The sequence below is a fragment of the Perca flavescens genome, chromosome 16, assembly GCF_004354835.1.
Source record: "Perca flavescens isolate YP-PL-M2 chromosome 16, PFLA_1.0, whole genome shotgun sequence".
In the NCBI taxonomy this organism is placed as follows: Eukaryota; Metazoa; Chordata; class Actinopteri; order Perciformes; family Percidae; genus Perca; species Perca flavescens.
Window position 1 is genome coordinate 458,286 of NC_041346.1, and position 21,354 is coordinate 479,639.

Here is a 21,354-nt window from a genome sequence, read left to right on the forward strand (position 1 = left end):
GGCAGGTATATTGGGGAAGTGGGAACAGGTGGGTGGGGGGGTTTAGGGCAAGGGAAATGGCGGGAACACAGGGGTAAGGAGAGGAGTCTTACAGGAGTGGCAGGATCTGAAATGACAGGAGAGTTCATATTTAGCAAGGGAAAAAAGCAACATCTCACAATGCAGACACATTTTAAAGCAATTTAACATTCTGACATGAATTGATTTTATTGTAACTAATGTCAACACATTCCAATACCAAATCATCACATACTGACCTTTTGTCATTGGCGTGCGTCACTTGTCAACGCAACGGGTAGCCCTTCACGTTAAACTGTGATGCTCCACTGTGATTGTTTTAAACAAAACTACGTGGTTAGGGTTTGGGCAAAAAAACAAAATGCGTTGCAAATTCACATCGCTGCTGGTATGAATAGTTTTGATGCGAAATATTTTTGAATATGCCAATATTTTGCATTTTCATGTTGTTTATTCGTCATGCCCCGACCTTTACTCTTGACTTTTCTGGAAATGACTGGACATGGATGCTTCATAATGCAGGAATTCCTTTCTGAAACTCTCAGCTAACACAATATGAGTCATAACGGTGCATTAGGCTCATCCGCAGGACGATCACGAGGACGCCATTTACTTAACAAGACTGCTTCTTGGAGAAAGGAACCTTCAGCTTTGTCTTTCATGTCCTTAGCACTAGCAGCTGTTTGCCTTTATGGAGCTATAGAGGGATTCTTTTCTTGCTCTGATATAAGGGCTTCCTGAGAAAACTGGGAGCAGGGGGACACCTCAGGTAGCCTAGGGAAAAAGGTATCAGCCAATTTCCCTTTTCATCCTGCTGCTGAAAAGGGAAATTCCAGCAGCACGAAGCTTGTGTCACCATACAGACCGTAAACACCTTGGGGTGTTCTTTCTTTGATGCTTGGGTCTTTAGGACCTTGCAAGTTTTCTCACTTACATTAGGTGTCAAACAAACGTGAGTACCCTCTATATGGTTTTCCAACAAAAAGTCAATATCTTCAACCAGTAAGGAATGGGCTATGACCACCACTACTGGCCCATTTACAATGTCAGACTCCAGAAATACTTTGTGCAAAGAAGCACTAACAAAACCATCCCCTACACTACAAACAGATGGATATCGGGACCATTTCCAACTGGTATTTCCCATGAACAATCTCAGACGTCAGTCGTCTGTTCATTTGTTTGTTTCTTTGTCTTGTTCAGGTTTTTGTGGGAGTTAACTCTCTATAACAACTCTTTTAGCCACAGAAAGAGAAACAAGCTGTAAACACACAGCATATCATCCCCATGTATGGAGATATGGTGGACTTGTTACCCTCCTGCGTCAGACTGAGACCCTGAAGGAGGCTTTATGAATCAGAAACAAATGCCAAAGGTACCGGTCCCTTTATGGCGCGCTGGGAGGGAGAATGTGTTGGTCTTTTATGAGGGCACTATTATTACATTACATGTCCAGTGTATAATTTCCTCTCCAATTCAGCCTGACATGTGTTGTATTATTGAAACCTTTGGGTTATAGAGTAGAGTTTTAAATGAAGGTCTGTAGGGAGGTTGCTCATGCTGAGGTCAATAGGTGTAGCAAAAAAACACAAACTTTAGTTTTTTGGAAATAAACTCATATTCAACATAACACATCGTAACACATCCCTGAGAAATATACATAATGTGCTACATGAAGCCATTTATTTAATGCAAGATAATGTATGGAACATGAAGGAAGTGTTTGATGAAAAAACAGACACATTTCCTGCAGGTTAAAGTCCGAGCACATGAAATCTTTGTTATCAGTGACTGAGATCCAGCGATACACCTCCAGCCACCTGTTTTGCCCACTCGGCTTTAATAAAAGGCTTAATCAACATAATGCACTCATCTTGTTGTGGAGGCATCATATCTGATCTTGTCCATCTCACCAGAGCCCATTCCCCAGTCGACCTTGACATCCAGCTGGCATGGAGTTGGCATCCGTCCTGTTCAAGGACAGCCCATCATGATTAAATACACAGCGTTACAGGCCGGAACCGGCCTTTTGTTGGGACCAAGCATCTGATTTTCCAATACAGTTAACTTCCTACAGAAAGTGAAAAATAAAGACAAAAATATATATGCTCGTAGTGCATTGAAATAAATTAATTAAGGGAACCTGTTGAAATATACTGTTGTATGTTAAATTATACTTTGTTTTATTGCAAAGTGATTTGTTAGAAAGTGAGTAAAGAGTACAGGGAATTATCAGAGAATTCTAGAGTTTATTGCATCAATACAGCCAAGTCCAAATTCATTTAAAGTGCTTATATTATGCTTTATGGCTTTTTCCCTTTCCTTTATTGTGTTATATATCTTTTTTTGTGCACGTTATAGGTTTACAAAGTGAAAAAGCCCAAAGTCCCCCCCAAAGGGACTTACCATCTCCAACAGAAAACACTGTTCACCAACTGCTCCAAACAGCTCTATTGTAGTCCAGCCTTTACTTCAGAGACAAACGTGGTCACTTTGTAACACACGTTATAATGCTTGCCTAGATGCTAGCATGGCACGCCCTCATACTCTGCTTCTGACTGGCTAGTAGTCCTTACCTAGGTACTGTCAGGACACGCCCTCATACTCTGCTTCTGACTGGCTAGTAGTCCTTACCTAGCTACTGTCAGGGCACGCCCTCATACTCTGCTTCTGACTGGCTAGTAGTCCTTACCTAGGTACTGAGCATGTGCGACTCCCAACAAAGATGTAACAGAAGAGAGATGTCTCACTCTGTAGCTAAAACAGAGAGCTCAACACACAGGTTGAAAAGAGGAGCTGCAGCAATGTGCAGTACAACAAAAATATGGTATTTTTTTGAAAATTAAACCATGTAAACCTATTTTAATATAACCTCTAAATACAATTATGAACCTGCAAATGAGCATAATATGAGCACTTTAATACTTCAAGAAAATGCCATTCATTCATTTAAATATTTTGCTTTGCTTTTGATTTGTACTTTAACATTGTGCTATGCTGGTGAATTTATTATTTATTTAAATACATTTTATATATATATACAAGCCTTAGTGTTACAGTTTTTTTTCGATTGCTAAATGACAGTGGGCACAACTGGAGTCACATGTGCAAAACGCTAACTCCAGTCTGCACAGCAGCAGTTCATGTGGACCCTCTAGTGGGTTTTTCATTGCTTGAACACAGTTTTCAAAACTCTACACACTTATCCCATGACTTTAACCACAATGTGCACAACACTGTAGATTTACAGCACTTTGTTCAGATGCTAACACACTGCTGTCAAAACTGTTAACCACACATTCAACACAGAATAGATCTCAGTCTGGTGCCTATCAAACACTGCTGATTGCAATTTTAGCTGAAATCCTAAGTAGGTGTCTTATTTTAGACTAGTTAGTGAACATATATGGTATTTATACAGAGAAAGCTCAGAAAGACTTTTTTTGTATACAAACACCAAATAAGAATGAAACAATTCTACACTGTACTGTTTGAGAGAAACAGGTAAAAGATCAAAGATACCAATATGTCCAGGTAAGATGTCTGAGGTTATGTACACAGCTATAAAAAAAAGTGAAAAACACTATATCTTTACAATAGTAAAACTGTGTTCTTACTGTTTTTCAGAAAGTAATGGAGGTGAAAGCAATAGAAACACCACATTCATTAGTATTTAGAGATGATGAAGACATCCAATGTGATGAAGAAAACTTGCCACATGATGCTGGAGAGAGGCAGGATTAGTCACACTATTCTCTGGTACTGTTATGTACCTTTAGTTTTTTTTCCCAGTAATTCCATAAATTACTAGAGACAAAATACTTTATTGAAGAAAACTGCTGATTTTCATTCCTTCTTGTTTACCTTATGTAAAAATTGGTATGTTATACAATCTATATTTTTTCCTTAACCCTTATGTGCTGTTGGGGATGTTTTCAGCCACTAAGGGGTAATTTTGAGTCTAAATTTGGCCATAACTTTTTCCGTGATACAGCAAATGGAATGATTTTCACTGACAAATCTTATTTTAACACATATTTTAGGAAAATGCTTTAAAAATTTTCCAAAACCCAATAGTACACTGTGGGCAAATTCACCACCCTTTCGTTATGTTCGTGGCTGAAAACAGCAACTACTTTAAACTGCTGTAAAAATGTATCAGATAAATATTTTTTTCACTTTTTTTTGCATACATCTATTAATCAACCTCAGTCCTGATCAAAACTACTACATTTTCTAAAAAAAATCTGGATTTTAACTCTTTAATTGCCAATTTCATAAATGATGTCACAGATTTGGGAAAAAAAAACACACAAAATGACTGATTTTCAATATAAAATGTGATTGTGGACTGGATTTATTTTTTAACCTTTGATCACAGTCTTGGACATGTCAAAGATAAGAAACAACATTGGTTTTGATTCATTGTTAGTTTTTGTGCAGGATCAGATTTTAACTTTTTCTCCCTCATTTACTGTTCGTGGCTGTTTTTGCCCCATTGACTTCCATTATAACCACATTTTTTGATTGCAAAGCCATGACACCATATAATCATGCATTTTTGATTGTTAGTGGTTTTCCCTGTTGGGAAGAGGTAAAATTAGTAATTTGTACTGCTGATAACCAGGTGGCACCATTAACCCTTTAGATATGTCTGTGCAAAAAAAAAAAAATCTACTCAGCATCTGCATCAGATTTATGAACAATTTATTATGAACCAAAATGCAACAACAACTTCAAATAAACTGAACAATGGTTCAAGAGTTGAGGATGGATGAAGAACTAAACAATTAAACGAACCACAAACTGTGTGTGTGTGTGTGTATTTTCAATCTTTCCAGCAGGACTTGCAGCATATCACTTGGTGCTCTTTGCAAGTGTGCCCACCACAACGGATGCAAGTGCTGACTGTTCTTCTTTTTTGTCCTGTGCACCACTTGCATGTTCCCCTCTTCCCTTCTGAGCTCCTGGTGCCCACTGGTGTCTGTGGATCTGTGTCTGGAGGGACAGCTGCAGAAGACTGAATCTCTCTCACCAGCGAAGCAGCAACTGGTGCACGAGGGAGGTGCTCTCTCCTCAGTATTGCTGCAGAGACCAGAGAATTTCCCAGCTCTTCTAGGAAAAGCCTTCTCCGAAACAGCTTCGCCTGGTTCCAGGAGGGATCCACAGCTGTGAAGATGACATATGCATTATATACCGAGACGTCCACCATATTGAAAAATAACATCTGTGGCCACCGATTGGTCCTCCTTCTGCAACTGTAGGTGCCAACAACCTAAAAAAATAAAAGAACAAGAAAAGAATTTAGTACAGATTTCATAAGTATTTTTGAAGCTGCACATGACAATGAGAATAATCATGCAAACATTGTCAAAACACAAACAGTATCTCCTACATTTATCCCTACCAAGCACATGAATTCAAGTAACAAATCATGTAGTAACAAATGTGTAATGGCACAAACCTTGTCTAGATTGTCGACACCTCCCTTGCAGCGGTTGTAATCTGCGATTATCTCTGGCTTCTTTTTTGGTCCCTCTGTCACCACTGCTTCGTGGTGCCTTGTACTGATGAGGATCACATTCCTCCCCGTTTCAGAATGTACCTCACAGCCGTGGTGTTCTTCGTGAAGGCGAAGACGGTGGAGAGGGCAGGTCGTCCTTTAGCCTGCACCAGGTTGGGTGGCAGCTCTGGTTTATTTTTCCTGATCGTCCCGACCAAGGCTATTTTCTTCCGCAGAAGCTCCTGAGCAAGTGGGCAGGAGGTAAAGAAGTTGTCACAGGTGACAGTGACGCCCTGGAGTCCTTCTGTCATCTCCATGACAACACACTTTCCCTGACCCACCTCTGCAGCATTACCTGTCTTACCCAGGTAAATGTCACACCTCCAGGCATAGGATGTGCCAACATCAGCAGTCACCCAAATTTTTAGCCCGTATTTTGCTGGTTTTTTCGGCATGTATTGCCGAAAGCTGCATCTCCCTTTGAATGGCACAAGCCAAGGGAGTTGTCTCCGCGTTGGTAGAAAACCACACTTTGCCGTTTCTTCCAATCCACCCAGATCCAGGATCCTCCGAATCATCCTCGCCTTCAGTGGAAACTAGAGAGGATGATGAGGGTGGCACATCCAAATCAGGATCAGACTCTCCTGAGTCTGTGGTGTCAGAGGGAGACAACGATACATCCTCCAGCTCGCTGGAGGAATCAGGCTGCATAATCACATCTAAAACTTCCCTGCGAGTCAAGCCCTTTCTCATGTTGCTTGCTGCTCTTTTCACCATCAAATGACCAGCAGGCTTGCATGCAAGTGTTGAAATCCACTCGCTTTGTTTTTGTTTAGTCTGCATTTCTCGACATCAAAAGGCAGCAGATGCATAAATACACTTACTTTGTTTTAGTTTACTCAATGTAGTACTGAGAGCTGAGGTGCATGTTTTGATTTTCTCAGGTCGCATCAAGGTGAGTTCCCACACTCTCACTCTCTCTCACACACACAGACACACACTCACACACACTTTAATATGCTATTATACTCCATATAACTCCATGTACAATCCAGAATCTAAGCTTTTTTTTTGCATAGGCCTATCTAAATGGTTAATGGTGCCACCTGGTTATCAACAGTAACAATTACAATCAAAAATGCATGATTATATGGTGCCATGGCTTTGCAATCAAAAAATGTGGTTATAACGGAAGTCAATGGGGCAAAAACAGCCACGAACAGTAAATGAGGGAGAAAAAGTTAAAATCTAATCCTGCACAAAAACTAACAATGCATCAAAACCAATGTTGTTTCTCTGTGACTGTGATAAAAGGTAAAAAGAAATCCAGTCCACAATCATATTTTATATTGAAAATCAGTCATTTGTGTGTTTTTTTTCCCAAATATGTGACATCATTTATGAAATTGGCAATTAAAGAATTAAAATCCAGATTTTTTTTAAAAAGAAATAGTAGTTTTGATCAGGACTGAGGTTGATTAATAGATTTATGCAAAAAAATTTGAAAACAATATTTACAGCAATTTAAAGTAGTGGCTGTTTTCAGCCACGAACAGTAAATTAGGGAGAAAAAGTTAAAATCTGATCCTGCACAAAAACTAACAATGCATCAAAACCAATGTTGTTTCTAATCTTTGACATGTCCAAGACTGTGATAAAAGGTAAAAAAAATCCAGTCCACAATCACATTTTATATGGAAAATCAGTAATTTTGTGTTTTTTTTCCCCAAATCATTTATGAATTTGGCAATTAAAGAGTTAAAATCCTGATTTTTTTTTTTTAAATAGTAGTTTTGAACAGGGCTGAGGTTGATTAATAGATTTATGCAAAAAAAATATTTATCTGATACATTTTTACAGCAGTTTAAAGTAGTGGCTGTGTTCAGCCACGAACATAACGAAAGGGTTGTGAATTTGAACAATCCACAAGGGTTAAATAAACTATTGAGTAGTGTCAAGTCACTCAAATTGTTCAAACTGTAAGAAGTTTGTAATTTGTGTATTGGTGTTTGACGCTAGTGTTTTTACCCTCAGTGTGTTCTGAGTGACAATGGCCCAATCCCAAAGTGAGCCCTGAGGACTAAGGACTAAAGACTCACAGACTTAAGTGATCTCAGGTACTAAGTGAGCGAGTGTGTGAGGCCACATGGGCTCAGATAGGTATAAATGGGATTGGGACAGCACTTCACGAGATCACATGTTACCTTGGCGACATTTAATAACAAAGATGTTGCTGACACTTGCCGGTTTGAGAATCTTCATTTTAAGTTTGTTGCTTTCCACACGGCCAAGGCCCAGGAGACGGCTGCCTGATTCCAAACTCTTGTTTTACAAGCTGGACAACAGGTTGGTCTGTTCCGTGGCCGTGTGTCGTGCTGTTGTTTACCTTTGTAATTTCCGGATTTCCATACGGTCTCCGCGGTAAACGTCACAACGCTTTGAACTGTGGGTAATTCCCTTTGGTGAAGTCTGCATCGATGCAGACTCACGGAAAGGGCTCGGTAAGTGTGTACTCTAACCCTCACGCCCTTTGAAATTCGACATTGGGACAACCCTAAGCCCTTACGAATTTCACGAGAACGCGCACCAAAGTCCGTGAGTCTGTGAGTCCGGACTTTGGGATTGGGCCAGTGTGTGTGTGTGTGTGTGTGTGTGTGTGTGCGTGTGTGTGTGTTATCTCAGTGAGGCCTGTGCATAGTGTTTGGCTGCACTGAGCCTGTTTTGAGACGTATGTTAAGAGTTGTGTTGCTGTGAATGAGTTTTGCAGGTGATGTGACTGTTGGTAGTGCAGATTGGAGTTAGAGTTTTGCACATGTGACTCCAGTTGTGCCAACTGTTGTTTAGCAATCGGAAAAAACTGTAATTGTGCACTAGAACCAAACTCCATCCAAATGTAAAACCTCTTTAAGTTCTTCTTTTTTCATAGCTTTGATTTAAGTAATATTATCTTCCCCCCTTTTTTGTTTTCTCTCCTCTATATCTCTTTTAATTTGTCTACCTTTTTTACTTTTATCTTTTGGATGTTGTGTGTCTTACTGGTGTGTGTCTGGGTTGGTGGGTAGTACTGAGTGCTGATCGGGCCACATTTTTCTGTCAGAGCCCAGTTTGTGTCCGACAGAGCAGTAACCGAACCCGAGCCGAGCCCAACAGGCATTAAGATATTTCTGTCTGAGCCCGACCCAAGCCCTACACAGTTAAAATCTCTTTTTTTTCTCATACTAATGACACATGTTTGTGTTGTGTTTGTTGTGTGTGTTTTATGGGGGCATTAACACACAGGACTTTCAAGCCAGAGAGCAGAGTTTGCTTCCCAGGGGAAACTTAAGCCTTTCACTCAGGAAATGCTTCTTACTTAGGAGTGTTTTAATCCAAACCACCATTTTTTTCCTAATCTTAACTGGTCATTTTGGTGCCTAATCTTAACTTTCTTCTCAGCAAAACGCTCATATGTTGTGGACTAAATTTAATCGTAATGTCTGCCGAAACGACCGGCAGCTCGCGGTGCTCTGTACCCGGCTCAAAGTCACCTATTCTCAGGTAACCAACTATACCGCTGATACAACTGAGGTCTGTAGCCAGCGTTAGCGTTAGTTTTGGTGTGCATACATTTTGGTACCATATCATACCATATCATAGCCATTATTGGTTTGCAGTGGGTTAAAGAGGTCCGACCTATGCTCAGACTCATTGCAAGCATACAGTCACAACAACCTGTTGGGGAAGATTTATTCATTGATTTGACCTATGTTTGCTAAGACTTCACAGAGGTGTATATACAGAAGCTGGACTGTTGAGATTTACATCACACAAGAAGAAACACAGGATGTGATTATTTGGACAAGCTGAGCCGAAATCATAACCTCTTTGGCGGAGGTAATAAATAAAATAAAAACAAAGTTTGTATAAAAACCAAGCCAAATTTAGTTTGAGATCATGTAAACAGAAATACATAAACTCAACTGGAAGATTCTAACTGTTAAAAGACCAACTGGCAACTGGAGTTTCTAATCTTCCCACTCTAGTTAATCTGGATAGGTGGAACAATATGAAGAAATTGATGTAATATCTACATAATACTGGATTTTATAGAATGATACAGACAATTGACATTGACAAAGATGTGAATAGCAAACAGCAATATGTCGTGGATGTGTCTAGTCTGCCAGATAAATGAATAAGAGGAAGAAGAGCCTTTTCCTCTCAGAGGAAAAAACAAAAGCGGTGTTCTTCACAAGAAGAAAACTCAAACAATATAATCTGAAACTTAATTGAAATAACTTGGAGAAAGTTGATCATTTTCTGTTCTTGGGATGACATTGACATGGAAAGAAAATATTAGGCACGTTGTTAATAAATGTAAAAATGTGATGAGATGTGTGTTATGAGATGTCTTGCAGGATTGGAGTGGGGAGCAGATTTTACATCGCTGAAATATATTTATCAAGTCTTAATAAACTCAAGGTCAGATTATGACAGTATTGTATATGGATCAGCACCTAAATCTGTTCTGTCAGACCTTGATATCATTCAGACCTGTGCTCTGAGTTCAGGGTCAATAAAAACTGCTCTTCAAGTTGAGGCAGGAGGAGTCTGGCGTAGCCAGACCTTCCTCCACAGCGCTGCTGAGGAAGGTCTTACTAGTCCACACAGCATTCTGGGATAGGAGAAAAACGTGCTCTGGTTTTTGGCATTTCTTTAAACCAATCACAATCATCTTGGGCGGTGCTAAGCTCCGGACGGAGCCACGGTGCCTCTGCTAAATAGTTACTTGTTTTGGTTCAAAAGTAGTTTTAGTCGTGCAACAGAAAACTCCGATTGGACAGATAGTCTAGCTAGCTGTCTGGATTTACCCTGCAGAGATCTGAGGAGCAGTTAACCATAGTCCTCACAAATCCACCGGAGGTTAGAACGCCAACACAGAGGAGGGGGACGGGACATCCGGCTGAAAATAATAACTTATTTATATAGCGCCTTTCAAGAAACCCAAGGACAAAAGGAAGGACATCCGGCGGAATTTCCGGTGGCACCTGAACAATCCTGGAAGTGGAACGTCGTGGGTATAGACTAAGGCCGGAGAAATGCCACTTTGGCTCCGTAGGAAACAGCTGATAGACAATTATTGGATAAACTTAAGGGGCCACGATGAATGGCATCCTACTAAGAAGGTCTTAAGAGACTTGCTGGGAAAGGGGTAAAGCACAAACGGCAAGTTTTGGGTGGATAGGCAAGAACATAGCAGAACAGATGGAAGTCCAAGAAATGGAATTTTGTTCAACTGTGCTGTGCACTGTGCTACAGAAGATCTAGTTAAAGAATACTACAGTTATAAGGTTAGAAATTACAGTGATTATGTACAAGTTTTTACTGATGGATCACGGCAGATTATTGAAGGGTATACACAGTTGTGTTACTTGCAGTTCTGTTAGCATTACAATGCGTGAAAAAGGTGACAGAATGTATATTGCCCTTGTTAAAAATTAACTAAATTAATTAAATTAGTTAAAGCTGCCTACACAGGATAGGCAGCAAACCGCTTTGTGCCGGCCGTTCCATTGATTTCCTCCGGGGGTGGCGCCCACCTATGTGCTGCACTACCCCTGGTGTCGCACACCGCTCAAAGTTCAAATTATTTCAACTTTGACCTAGATGCCGCTGACCTTTTGAAAGCGCAACCAATGAGATAGCAGCATGTTGTTACCTAGCAACAGGAAATAGCTTCTTTGCCACCCTTGATGACCAATACCTGCGCTGCGCTTTGCTCTCTGCGCTTTGCTCTCTGCGCCCTACCCAGCGGTGCGCAGAGAGCAAATTGCTTATCATGTGTAGGCGGCTTAAGAGAAAAAAAATAAAAGGTGAGGTGACAGCACGTAAACTACTCATCTGTAGCGACTCAGTGTCAGCACTATCAAAGCAGGATCAACAAGAAATCATCAAGACCTACTATGAAATAGTTTTTATTAATTCAAGGATCGCCAATCAGGGTAAAAACGTATGTTCACGTGGGTACCTGCACATACTGGAATTCCAGGAAATGAGAGAGTGGATACATTAGCAAAGGAAGGCGGTCAAGAAAGGAAATTAATATTAAACTGTCAAAGTTGGAGGGGCAAAGCAAAGTATGGAGGGAAATATCCAAACAGTAGCAACAATATTGGGATAGTGCGGAAAAGGGAGACACTTACATGCAATACCAAATAAAGTAGGAGGAGTCAGAAACAGTAGGGCTAACCGAAAAGAGCAAGTCATTATCAGTAAATTAAGACTTGGTTCAGTTCAGTTCAATTTTATTTATATAGCAAGTTTAAAAACAACCTCAGTTGACCAAAGTGCTTAACATGCTCCAAAAGCAACGAGACAATAAACACAAACAAAGCACAATGTACAATACAAAATAACTGACAGTAGAAAAAGAATAAGGTCAATAAGGTCAATATATCAAAGCTCAACTTGAATTGAAAGCCAATGAATAATAGTGGGTCTTAAGCATGGACTTGAACGTTTCAATGGTCCGAGCTGTTCTTACATGAACAGGTAAACTATTCCAGAGGTTTGGAGCAGCCACTGAAAAGGCTCGCTCACCTTTGGTTCTTAACCTGGATCTGGGCACATTGAGGAGCATCTGATTGGACGACCTCAGTGCTTTGACAGGCGTGTGGACATGTAAGAGCTCTGATAAGTAAGAAGGCGACAACCCATTTAAGATCTTAAAAACAATTAATACAATTTTAAATTCAATCCTGAAACAAACAGGAAGCCAGTGGAGCGTGGCCAAAACCGGTGTAATATGGTCACGCTTTTTAGTCCCGGTTAAAAGTCGAGCTTCTGCGTTCTGGACTAACCGTAACCGACGAAGGGATAACTGATCCAATCCAACATACAGTGAGTTACAGTAGTCTAAACGGGACGTAATAAATGCATGTATGACTCTTTCAAAGTCTTTACGTAGCAGGTAAGGCTTGACCTTAGCCAAAAGTCTCAGCTGGAAGAAGCTAGTTTTAACAATAGAACTAATCTGTTTGTCAAATTTAAAAGTACTGTCAAAAATCACTTCCAGATTTCTGGTAAAAAGACGAATTTGGGAGCCTAAAGTACAGAGAGTATCTACACAGGCACTGAAATGTTCAGCAGATTGAACAAGACACTTTTTATAATAGGAAAACACCCAGTGGGCACTGCAGTCAGTGTGGAGTGGGACACTTTGGGTCATGTTTGCAGGGCTACATGAGTCAGGACCAGTGGTCATCAGGACCAGAGATGGCCTTGATAGTCGGGTCACCATAGAAGGGAGGAAATATTTCTTTCTTTTTTTAAATCACCGGTCAAACTAAAAAGTTGTAATTGGATAGAATATTAGCTGACAGTTAATACCAGTAGGAGGCAGTACTAAAACATATGGGATGCCAACTGCCGTAAAATCCTAAAGAAGAAGAAGAAGAAGAAGAAGAAGAAGAAGAAGAAGAAGAAGAGCCGTTTCCTTTACTTCCCGGAAACACACAGCTTTTATTCACCAAGATGGCGACATTAGTAATGAGCCAGGCGCCGGTCGGGGGTTTCAGTTTCGAAAACTGCAAGAGGTAAGCGCTTCTCAGTGAATAAAAATGGGATTCCAATAACTGCATGAGTGAGTTTAATGAGCTGGTAGTGTTTGGCTTGAGATGTTGTGTGGAGTAGACATGTTTGATAGGCTTCTCTCAGTGATGCTAGCTCATGTTAACTTCCCCACCATGACTCAGGCTTTTCCCCGCTAACGTTAACGTCAACATTGTCCCGTCTCCTCCTTTTAACAGTAGAAGCTACATGTGTTCTTATGAAGACAAACAATAGTTCTCTATCGTAGCTACATAACGTTATTTACTCCCAACGTCTGTAACGTTACAGGGTCACGTAACGTTGAAGTGTAACGTTACCGTTAACTCAGTCTATAAAGCAGCATCACCGCATTGACATGCTGCCAGGTAACCGTAGCCAAGATCTAAGACTGCTTTCTATGCAGTACCAACCAGTGCTAGAGCATGGGAAGGGCTTCATAAAGCCTACATACATCCAGCCATGAGCTCCATATTTAGAGGCTTTAAGGCGGAGAGAGGGCTGATTAGTTTAAATGTACGGCTTCATTTCATGAATAAAACCTTTTGTGTTAAATATTGTCTGTTACAGAATTTACTTTTGTTAATGTGAACTTTGTGCTAAAATGCTGAGATGTATAATAAAACCCTGTTGTTCTGGTGAAATCATACGAACCAAACGGCACATATTTGTTTATAATTATGAAAAATTCCCAGAAATGTTACAACAAATATATTTGGCAAATTCTTTTCCCAAAAAGGAGGGAACCCTTTTATAAGGATGGCTATGAAACAACAGTGAGTCAACAAGAGCTGACTGGGGCCTCAGGTTATTAACAGTAGCTGTGTTTCCATCCACACATTTTTATCCGAATTAAGTGATATCAAATGAAAAATGCCTTATGGAAACAGTAAAATTCGATTGAATTTCATGAATAGCGACTCAAAGGAAATACGTTCGGTCTCATCGGATTTTATCTTGATCGATATACGGCTTATGCGATAAACGCTGATGGAAACGTTATTTGCAGAATAAATTAATGAATTGCGATTAAGTTTTAGCTCATTTTATGGTTGCAACCCGCCACAAAACGAAAAAGTTCTAGTTCATTTCTGCCCAGTATTTCCGCTGTGTTTGCACACATGACGGGTGTCAACAAAAACAGATGTAAGTGGAAGAACGAGGAGACAAGAGACTTTACGAGCAAAATATTTGCTCGTAAATTAAAATTAAAAAAAAAGCAAATATATTTGCTATTTTAGATAGCAGAAATCTAAGAAATGTCATAATTTATCAGGAACTCGCGAAGGAAATGGCCAACAAAGGTTACGACAAGCCGTGGGACGTCCTACGGAGTAAATGGAAGGCGCTCTAACATCTATCTATCAGATCCTCGGCCAAAGGCCCATCGGAGCTTCCTCGCCTTCTAATATTAACAGCTACTTTTGTCTAGCAAAACTTTGTTAGCAAATGTTTGCTTGAATGTTGTGCGATTCAGTGCGAAAATGAATGGAAACATCTTTTTTAAAATGTATCAAATCGATTCGATATACCAATTTAATCGCAAAACGGCGTGTGACGTCATTACGCAACAGGTTTTTATTCGCTTTAAAGCTGTTGGATGGAAACACACTTTCACCAGCTTTATTCACATGAGTTTTTTTTTACCGAACTTCAGATAATTCGATTGACAAGTGGATGGAAACTTAGCTAGTGAGACAGTTATAGGTGCTTTATTATACAAAATGTATTTTCAGAAATGCTGTTTTGGAAGGAGAGGCTAACAAAGTGGGATGCAGCATGCCTGCTGCTCGGAAAACAGGAACCACCATCTGCGGTGTGGTATTCAAGGTGAGTGACAGAAAGCAGACTTGAGAGATTCTGAATCAATGCAGTCGCCTTATGAACATGAAGAGGAGCAGGTGCTCGTGTCTACTTTACATTCTTGTGGATTGTGGATTAGCCCATAGTGCAAATGACTATTCAATCACCTTAAATGAAATCTAGGTCATTGTGTGTTTACACCACGTGTCAAACTTAAGGCCCGCGGACCAAAAGCAACAAAAAGGACAAAAAAAACAGTCAAGGATATTTGATTTCTCTCAATAAAAGCATCTCAAGCTATAAACGTCTGTCCCTGGATGTGATTTTAATTTTCCAGGTTGAGTTTGACACCCCTGGCTGACACTGGCCAGCATACATACACACGGTGATACTGTCATTTCTTATCCAACAACTCCTTCTATCAGTCTTTTCACAAAAATACTCATGAAACACCTGGCTGTTTTTTGTATGCATTGTATTGTTTCTCCTGATGCGTGTTGTGGGTCCCTGTACCAGCAGACATTTTGACTTGCCATAGCATGAAAGGCACAGCTGGTCAATGGACGTTAAAATAATCATTGTATTCCTTTCTGTAAAGAGTAATGCTGTGTGATTTAGTGGAGTGTGGGTGTACTGAGTCTGAATGGTTATGTGTGTTTCCCTGGGAAGGATGGCGTGGTCCTCGGAGCCGACACCAGAGCCACCGAGGGCATGATAGTGGCAGACAAGAACTGCTCCAAGATCCACTACATCTCCCCCAACATCTAGTAAGTGACAGGAACCTGACCGTGTGTTCAAATGAGCAAAGATGAACTCTGGTGATATGTCTTATAGATTAAGAGTAGAGTCTACATGATCTCTGTGCACCATGGTGGGTGGTAAAACTTGTTTTTGACTTTTCTATTGCTACACACTATCGGGCTTTGTGATTTGTAGAGTTTTATAGTTTAGGAGCTTGATGTGATGAAGCTGACAAATGGCTGTGTCACTGTGTTGTTGTCCAGCTGTTGTGGAGCAGGAACAGCTGCAGACACAGAGATGACCACTCAGATCATCTCGTCCAACCTGGAGCTGCACGCGCTCTCCACAGGCAGGCTGCCACGCGTGGCCACCGCCAACCGCATGCTCAAACAGATGCTCTTCAGGTAGACGCCCATTATAAGTGTCTGTCTGTCAAATGAATGCAAAGAAAGTTACTTTATGAACTTGACTTTAAGATTTGTATTAGTTTATTATTTATTTACTGTAAACAAAAGAAGAAAAAAGAAGGGTACTAAACAACAGTCAGCAACTTGTTTATTGTTAAGGCCATGGTCAAAATAAAAGAATAAAAATAAATGAAGATTTAACAATAATGTAATAACAATAACTTATTTCACCAGTAAATTGCTGTTGAACGACAAAAACAACCACCAGATGGGAAAATGGTATTTTACAATTACTGTGAATGCACCACGAGGCTACCTGTTTTAAGTGAATGCACCGTCTGTGTAGTTTAATTCCGACAACCGCAGCTGCTGCGCTGCAGAGCAGACTGTTACATCCTGGTGTTGGAATCCTCTACAGTGAAATACAGTCACACTTTACACTGTTTAATGTTAGCTGTCAGCATTTTAACCCTGTTTAATCACGCTGCTAGCTAACGGTAGGCTAACGTTACCTACTCTCAGGTGTAATGTAAAGTCAGGCACCGAAATTTTCGTTCTTATTCGGTTTCGTTGCTACCGTTTTTAGGTCGGCACGTTTCGGTACCCAACCCTACTTACCAGAGTCAATATAGTGTGCAGTAACTTCTAAATCATTTTGATGACTCACTGACGTCCAGTGATCACCGGTTGATTTGAGAGCGTTTGCACTTTGCGCTTTGGTTTCAACAACAGGTCGGCGAGTAGCACTCTCCAAAATAGTGCTTAGCTCATAGGTGGTAGCTCAAGCTTGATGTGCTTTGTGATATTTTACGCCATCACCCAGAGATTACCATTAAAGACCAACAACAAGCTAAAGTACCCAACATGCCATTCTTTCAATGTTCCAAACTCCACCCAACTCAGAACCAAAAGCTCTTTTTATTTAACAGTTTTATTTTATACTTGAATTAAATGTATTTGAAAGCTGGCCAAAGCTTGGCACTTTGCAGTTTTTAGTTGCAAAAGTTTTTATTTTTGTATGAAGACATATAAAGTAATACCAAACTACATTTAACTGCAATCACATGTGAAAAGTAACTACATTTACATACTGTGAATCGTTTTTTTTAATCGAGAATCGTTTTTGTTAAATTGATTTTGTTAATCATATCATAACATCCCTACCAGCAGTTTTGTGATGTATACAAAACAAAAAAGCACATTTTAATATTTTGGCCAGTAAAAAAAAGTGTGTGTGTGTTCAGGTACCAAGGCTACATCGGGGCTGCTCTGGTCCTGGGGGGAGTGGACTGTAACGGTCCTCACCTGTACAGCATCTACCCTCACGGCTCCACTGACAAGCTGCCTTACGTCACCATGGGTCAGTCACACACACACACACACACACACACACACACACACACACACACACACACACACACACACACACACAGCTACGTTACCATAGGTCAGTCTCACACTCACACACACACAGCTACGTCACCATGGGTCAGACACACACATACACACACACACAAACACAGCCACGTCACCATGGGTCGGGTCAGACACACACACTTTCTACACTCCAGAGAGCACACACGTTTACCTCCATGGGGTTATTTTAATGGACCTAAACCTCTTTACATTTCTATACAATTATGTAAATAACCCCTCTAAAACGAGATGATACATCTCAAGGAGTTTATCCTAATAAACAAATTTGAACCCATAGACAGATTTGTGATGAGTTGTGTGTACCTCCTGTACATGTTTAAAACCTATTTTATTTAATCAAGAAGTGAAGAGGAACAGGACCTGAGTTCAGTGGTAGAGAAGGGTTAGTGTCCTACTAGAACAAAGATTCCCATGGAGTTTCTTTAGTTGTTGGTATCCGTTATTCTAAAAGCACACACTTGTTTTGGGGTGAAGGACCCAGTTGCCCCCACACCCACCCAGCCACTCCAGAAGCACACCTACACCTGGTTTGTTCATCATTAGTGTGTAGTAGTTAAAGGGGGACAGTGTGTTGTGACAGAGTTGAGCACTGGCTCATGTCAGGCTGCTTCTCTTTCCTCAAGGTTCTGGCTCCCTGGCTGCCATGGCGGTGTTCGAGGACCGCTACAAGCCTGACATGGAGGTGAGTACACCACCCACATGGGAACAGTGGGGAGTTCCTGTCCGAGTGTTCTGGTTCTCACGCTGGTTTGTTCCCAGGAGGACGAGGCCAAGCAGCTGGTGCGAGACGCCATCGCTGCGGGAATCTTCAACGACCTGGGCTCTGGCAGCAACATCGACCTGAGTGTCATCACCAAAGGCAAGGTGGACTACATCCGGCCCCACGATGAGGCCAACAAGAAGGGTGTCAGGTGAGAACTAGACCACTTCTGTTAGTCTTTCCTTCTAGCTTTACTTTATCTTAGATTCATGTCCCCCACATGCTATTCCTGATGTGAAGGAGAGCAAACACCTGTGGTTGTTCCAGAAAGCCGGTTTAGTGAAAATGGAGTTCTTAGTTCCAGATGCTCAGGGTCTGTTACTATGGTAGCTGACTCTGAGCTTGTGTGTGTCTGACAGTGTTTATTTTCCCTCTGTAGAGAGCACAGCACATGGTAGATTGATCTTCAGTGTTGAAAATTAGCAAGTGTGCTAAAATCATTTAAGCAATGCATCTGGTTGGTCCAATGGAACTGTGATGTCCATGTCATATTAAATCTAATCTAATTTGTTGCACTAATGGAACATTCCTATCACAGTTATTAGGGCTGCACAATTAATCGCAGTTAAAGTGATTGTTCGGAGTAATTTCACCCTAGGGTCCTTTGCACCATGACCTCGAGCCAAACACCCCCCCCAGAAGCTTTTTTCACCTGGGTCGAACATTGGGAGAGTTAGCGTAGAGTAGCGTTATCAGCTGAATAGCTTATTAGCGCAGGGGCTAATGGATCCAGTGATGTATCTCGTAAATGACCCCACTAATAATGCCCGAAACGATGGATTGGAAAGTTTGTAAGTACACCAGAAGTGTATGTAAATAACACTTGCCTATTGGCTTCTGCTCTCTGCTGTTGTTGCTGCTGCCGGCAGTTAGAAGAGTGCTTAGGGCCGTTTTCAAATTACAACACCGAAAAGAGATGCAACAAAAATATTGCCGATTAATCGGCACCGATAGTTGATTGATGGAACTATCGTTATCGGCAAAAATCCATGCCGATAGTTTTTCCTGGTTGCGCCGTTGCTGGAGCGGCTGAGAAGCGCACGCTGTCATTCATTCCACAGTACACAGAGCTGAGAAGGCTCTGCTGGCATCATGTGTTACAATAGCTCCTCTAGAGGCAGAATAAAAACTATCACTGATGCCACGTGTTGTTTATTTTCGACACGTGTTACTGCGCGCTGCACGGAGAACACATGCTGTGCGACATCACATGTGCGTTTAAAGCATTGACAGCAAAAAGGTATGTATGCAGTACATTTTGTCATATCATTATAAAGTTATTAATTTGTTGAATAGATGCTGCATTAGTAGAGAAAGAACAGCACAACAGTATGTTTGTTTGCTTTCAAGGCTGATATGACGCTAAACATTAGTAGTAGGCTAACTAACCTCAAACGGTTAAAACACTGACAAAAATGAACGCCAAAGTCCGACCCAAATCGTCCACGATCCGTCTAGTGGCTGCCGCTGGAGAATTGAGATGTGTAGAATCGACAGCGCATTCATTTTAAAATCCTCAGACGAGGAGCATCAACAACTGCCCGAAAGCACGGTAGCGTTAGCTATATGGTGGAGAGAGATAGAGAGAGAGTGAAGAGAGGGAGCGCCCAGCAGCGCTAGAACAAAGCCGTGAATCAGAGATATAAAACGTGTTTTCGCCGATCCATCTCTAGAAATGTGACTGTAGCGAGCATGTCACTATCACTAACGTTATCCACATTTATATTTACACGCAACAAATGATATATCCAGCTTAAAAAAAGTCTAAAAGTTGGAAGTTAGAATGAATGCATTGTGCAGAGTGGTTGCTATGGAGACGATACACAGTGTTGAGTTCCGTTGCTCTGATTGGTTGTAGGTCTACATTGGCATACATTTGGGCCTTTTTTGAAGAAATGTAAATAGTTTGTCCTTTATATGAATTATAATGCTCATCATGTTTATTTTGCACTGGATGACTCCAAATATGTAGGAGAACTGTTTTAGACAACACACATGCTTGTGTAGCATTGCTATGGGTGTAATATCAATAAATATGACATTATTATTTAGATTATTGGCAAAAGCGTCAGGACTTTTTTTGAAAAAATTTATGTATTTTGTCAACTGTTTTATCCAGTATCAATTCTAAATACTATCGGTCGATTAATCGGTTATCGGCAAATATGGCCCAACTTAACTATCGGTATCAGTAAAATCCACTATCGGTTGACCTCTAACCAACATGCTACTGATATTGCAGTGACTCTAGACACCAGTGCTATTATGCAAATGAGGAATTCAGAAGAAAAACATCTGACTTTGTTTTTGATGTAGTCCTATAGGTCTTACATTTCATTCATAATGGTCATAAAGGTCTTTAAAAGTCTTACATTTGACTTGGTGAAAGCCTGGAGCAAAATGAAGCTGCAGTTTCACACGGGACACTCAGTCTAGATATGTTAGAAGAGGTTGTTCGGACTGGGACACCTCTGCTCTACCACAATGCATCATTCCAGAACATGTTGGGACAATGTAACTCTGATCTGAAATCATCTGGTGAACTGGTGTATGACTTTTTGTCTTGTTGCTTGTTCTGTTTGAAATAGAGTAAATGAGCATGAAGCCATGCAGCTGTGAGTACAGATGGAAAGTGTTGTGTGCACGCTCTCAACACAGACCTGAATTTGCTACTAACCAACTTGTGTTAATCTCTCCACTTGGCTTTTCCTGATTACCGTGCTGTGCTGTGCTGTGTCTGAGGTGTGATGCTGTGCTGTGAACTCTCTGATGTGTTGAACTGAAACCCATTCTTCCATGTGTGTGTAGAACTGGGGACTACAAGTACAAAAGAGGAACCACCGGTGTGTTGACGAAGCTGGTGACCCCGCTGAACCTGGAGCTGGTGGAGGAGACTGTCCACACTATGGATACCTCCTAAATACATTGGAATGTGTTTGTTGTTGTAACTCATTATACCCCTCAGAATTCCTAAAGTGGCATGTTTTTCCATGATTTACAATAAAAGTGCTTGAGTTGATTCCTGTTTTGTTCATGGCTACAGACTGATCTCATGATGATCTCAATTCGTATTTCATGTTGGCGTGTTATCAAGACGC

General features: G+C 40.8%; 1 protein-coding gene across 1 annotated transcript; it reads left to right on the forward strand.

Moving 5' to 3' along the window:
* The first annotated feature begins 12,974 nt into the window (after positions 1-12,974).
* Positions 12,975-21,275, forward strand: psmb7 (proteasome 20S subunit beta 7). The gene is made up of 8 exons (XM_028602327.1): positions 12,975-13,095; positions 14,845-14,938; positions 15,581-15,678; positions 15,916-16,056; positions 17,304-17,419; positions 18,120-18,178; positions 18,256-18,407; positions 21,065-21,275. The coding sequence occupies exons 1-8, from the start codon at positions 13,034-13,036 to the stop codon at positions 21,174-21,176; spliced, it is 834 nt and encodes a 277-aa protein (XP_028458128.1). The 5' UTR covers positions 12,975-13,033; the 3' UTR covers positions 21,177-21,275.
* The last annotated feature ends 79 nt before the right edge of the window (positions 21,276-21,354 follow it).

Excerpts from the sequence above, each read along its gene's own strand:
- psmb7 (XM_028602327.1), top strand. The coding sequence starts at position 13,034 with ATGGCGACATTAGTAATGAGCCAGGCGCCGGTCGGGGGTTTCAGTTTC. Across the intron at positions 13,096-14,844 it reads AGTTTCGAAAACTGCAAGAG|AAATGCTGTTTTGGAAGGAG; the intron begins GTAAGCGCTTCT and ends ATGTATTTTCAG. Across the intron at positions 16,057-17,303 it reads CTCAAACAGATGCTCTTCAG|GTACCAAGGCTACATCGGGG; the intron begins GTAGACGCCCAT and ends GTGTGTGTTCAG.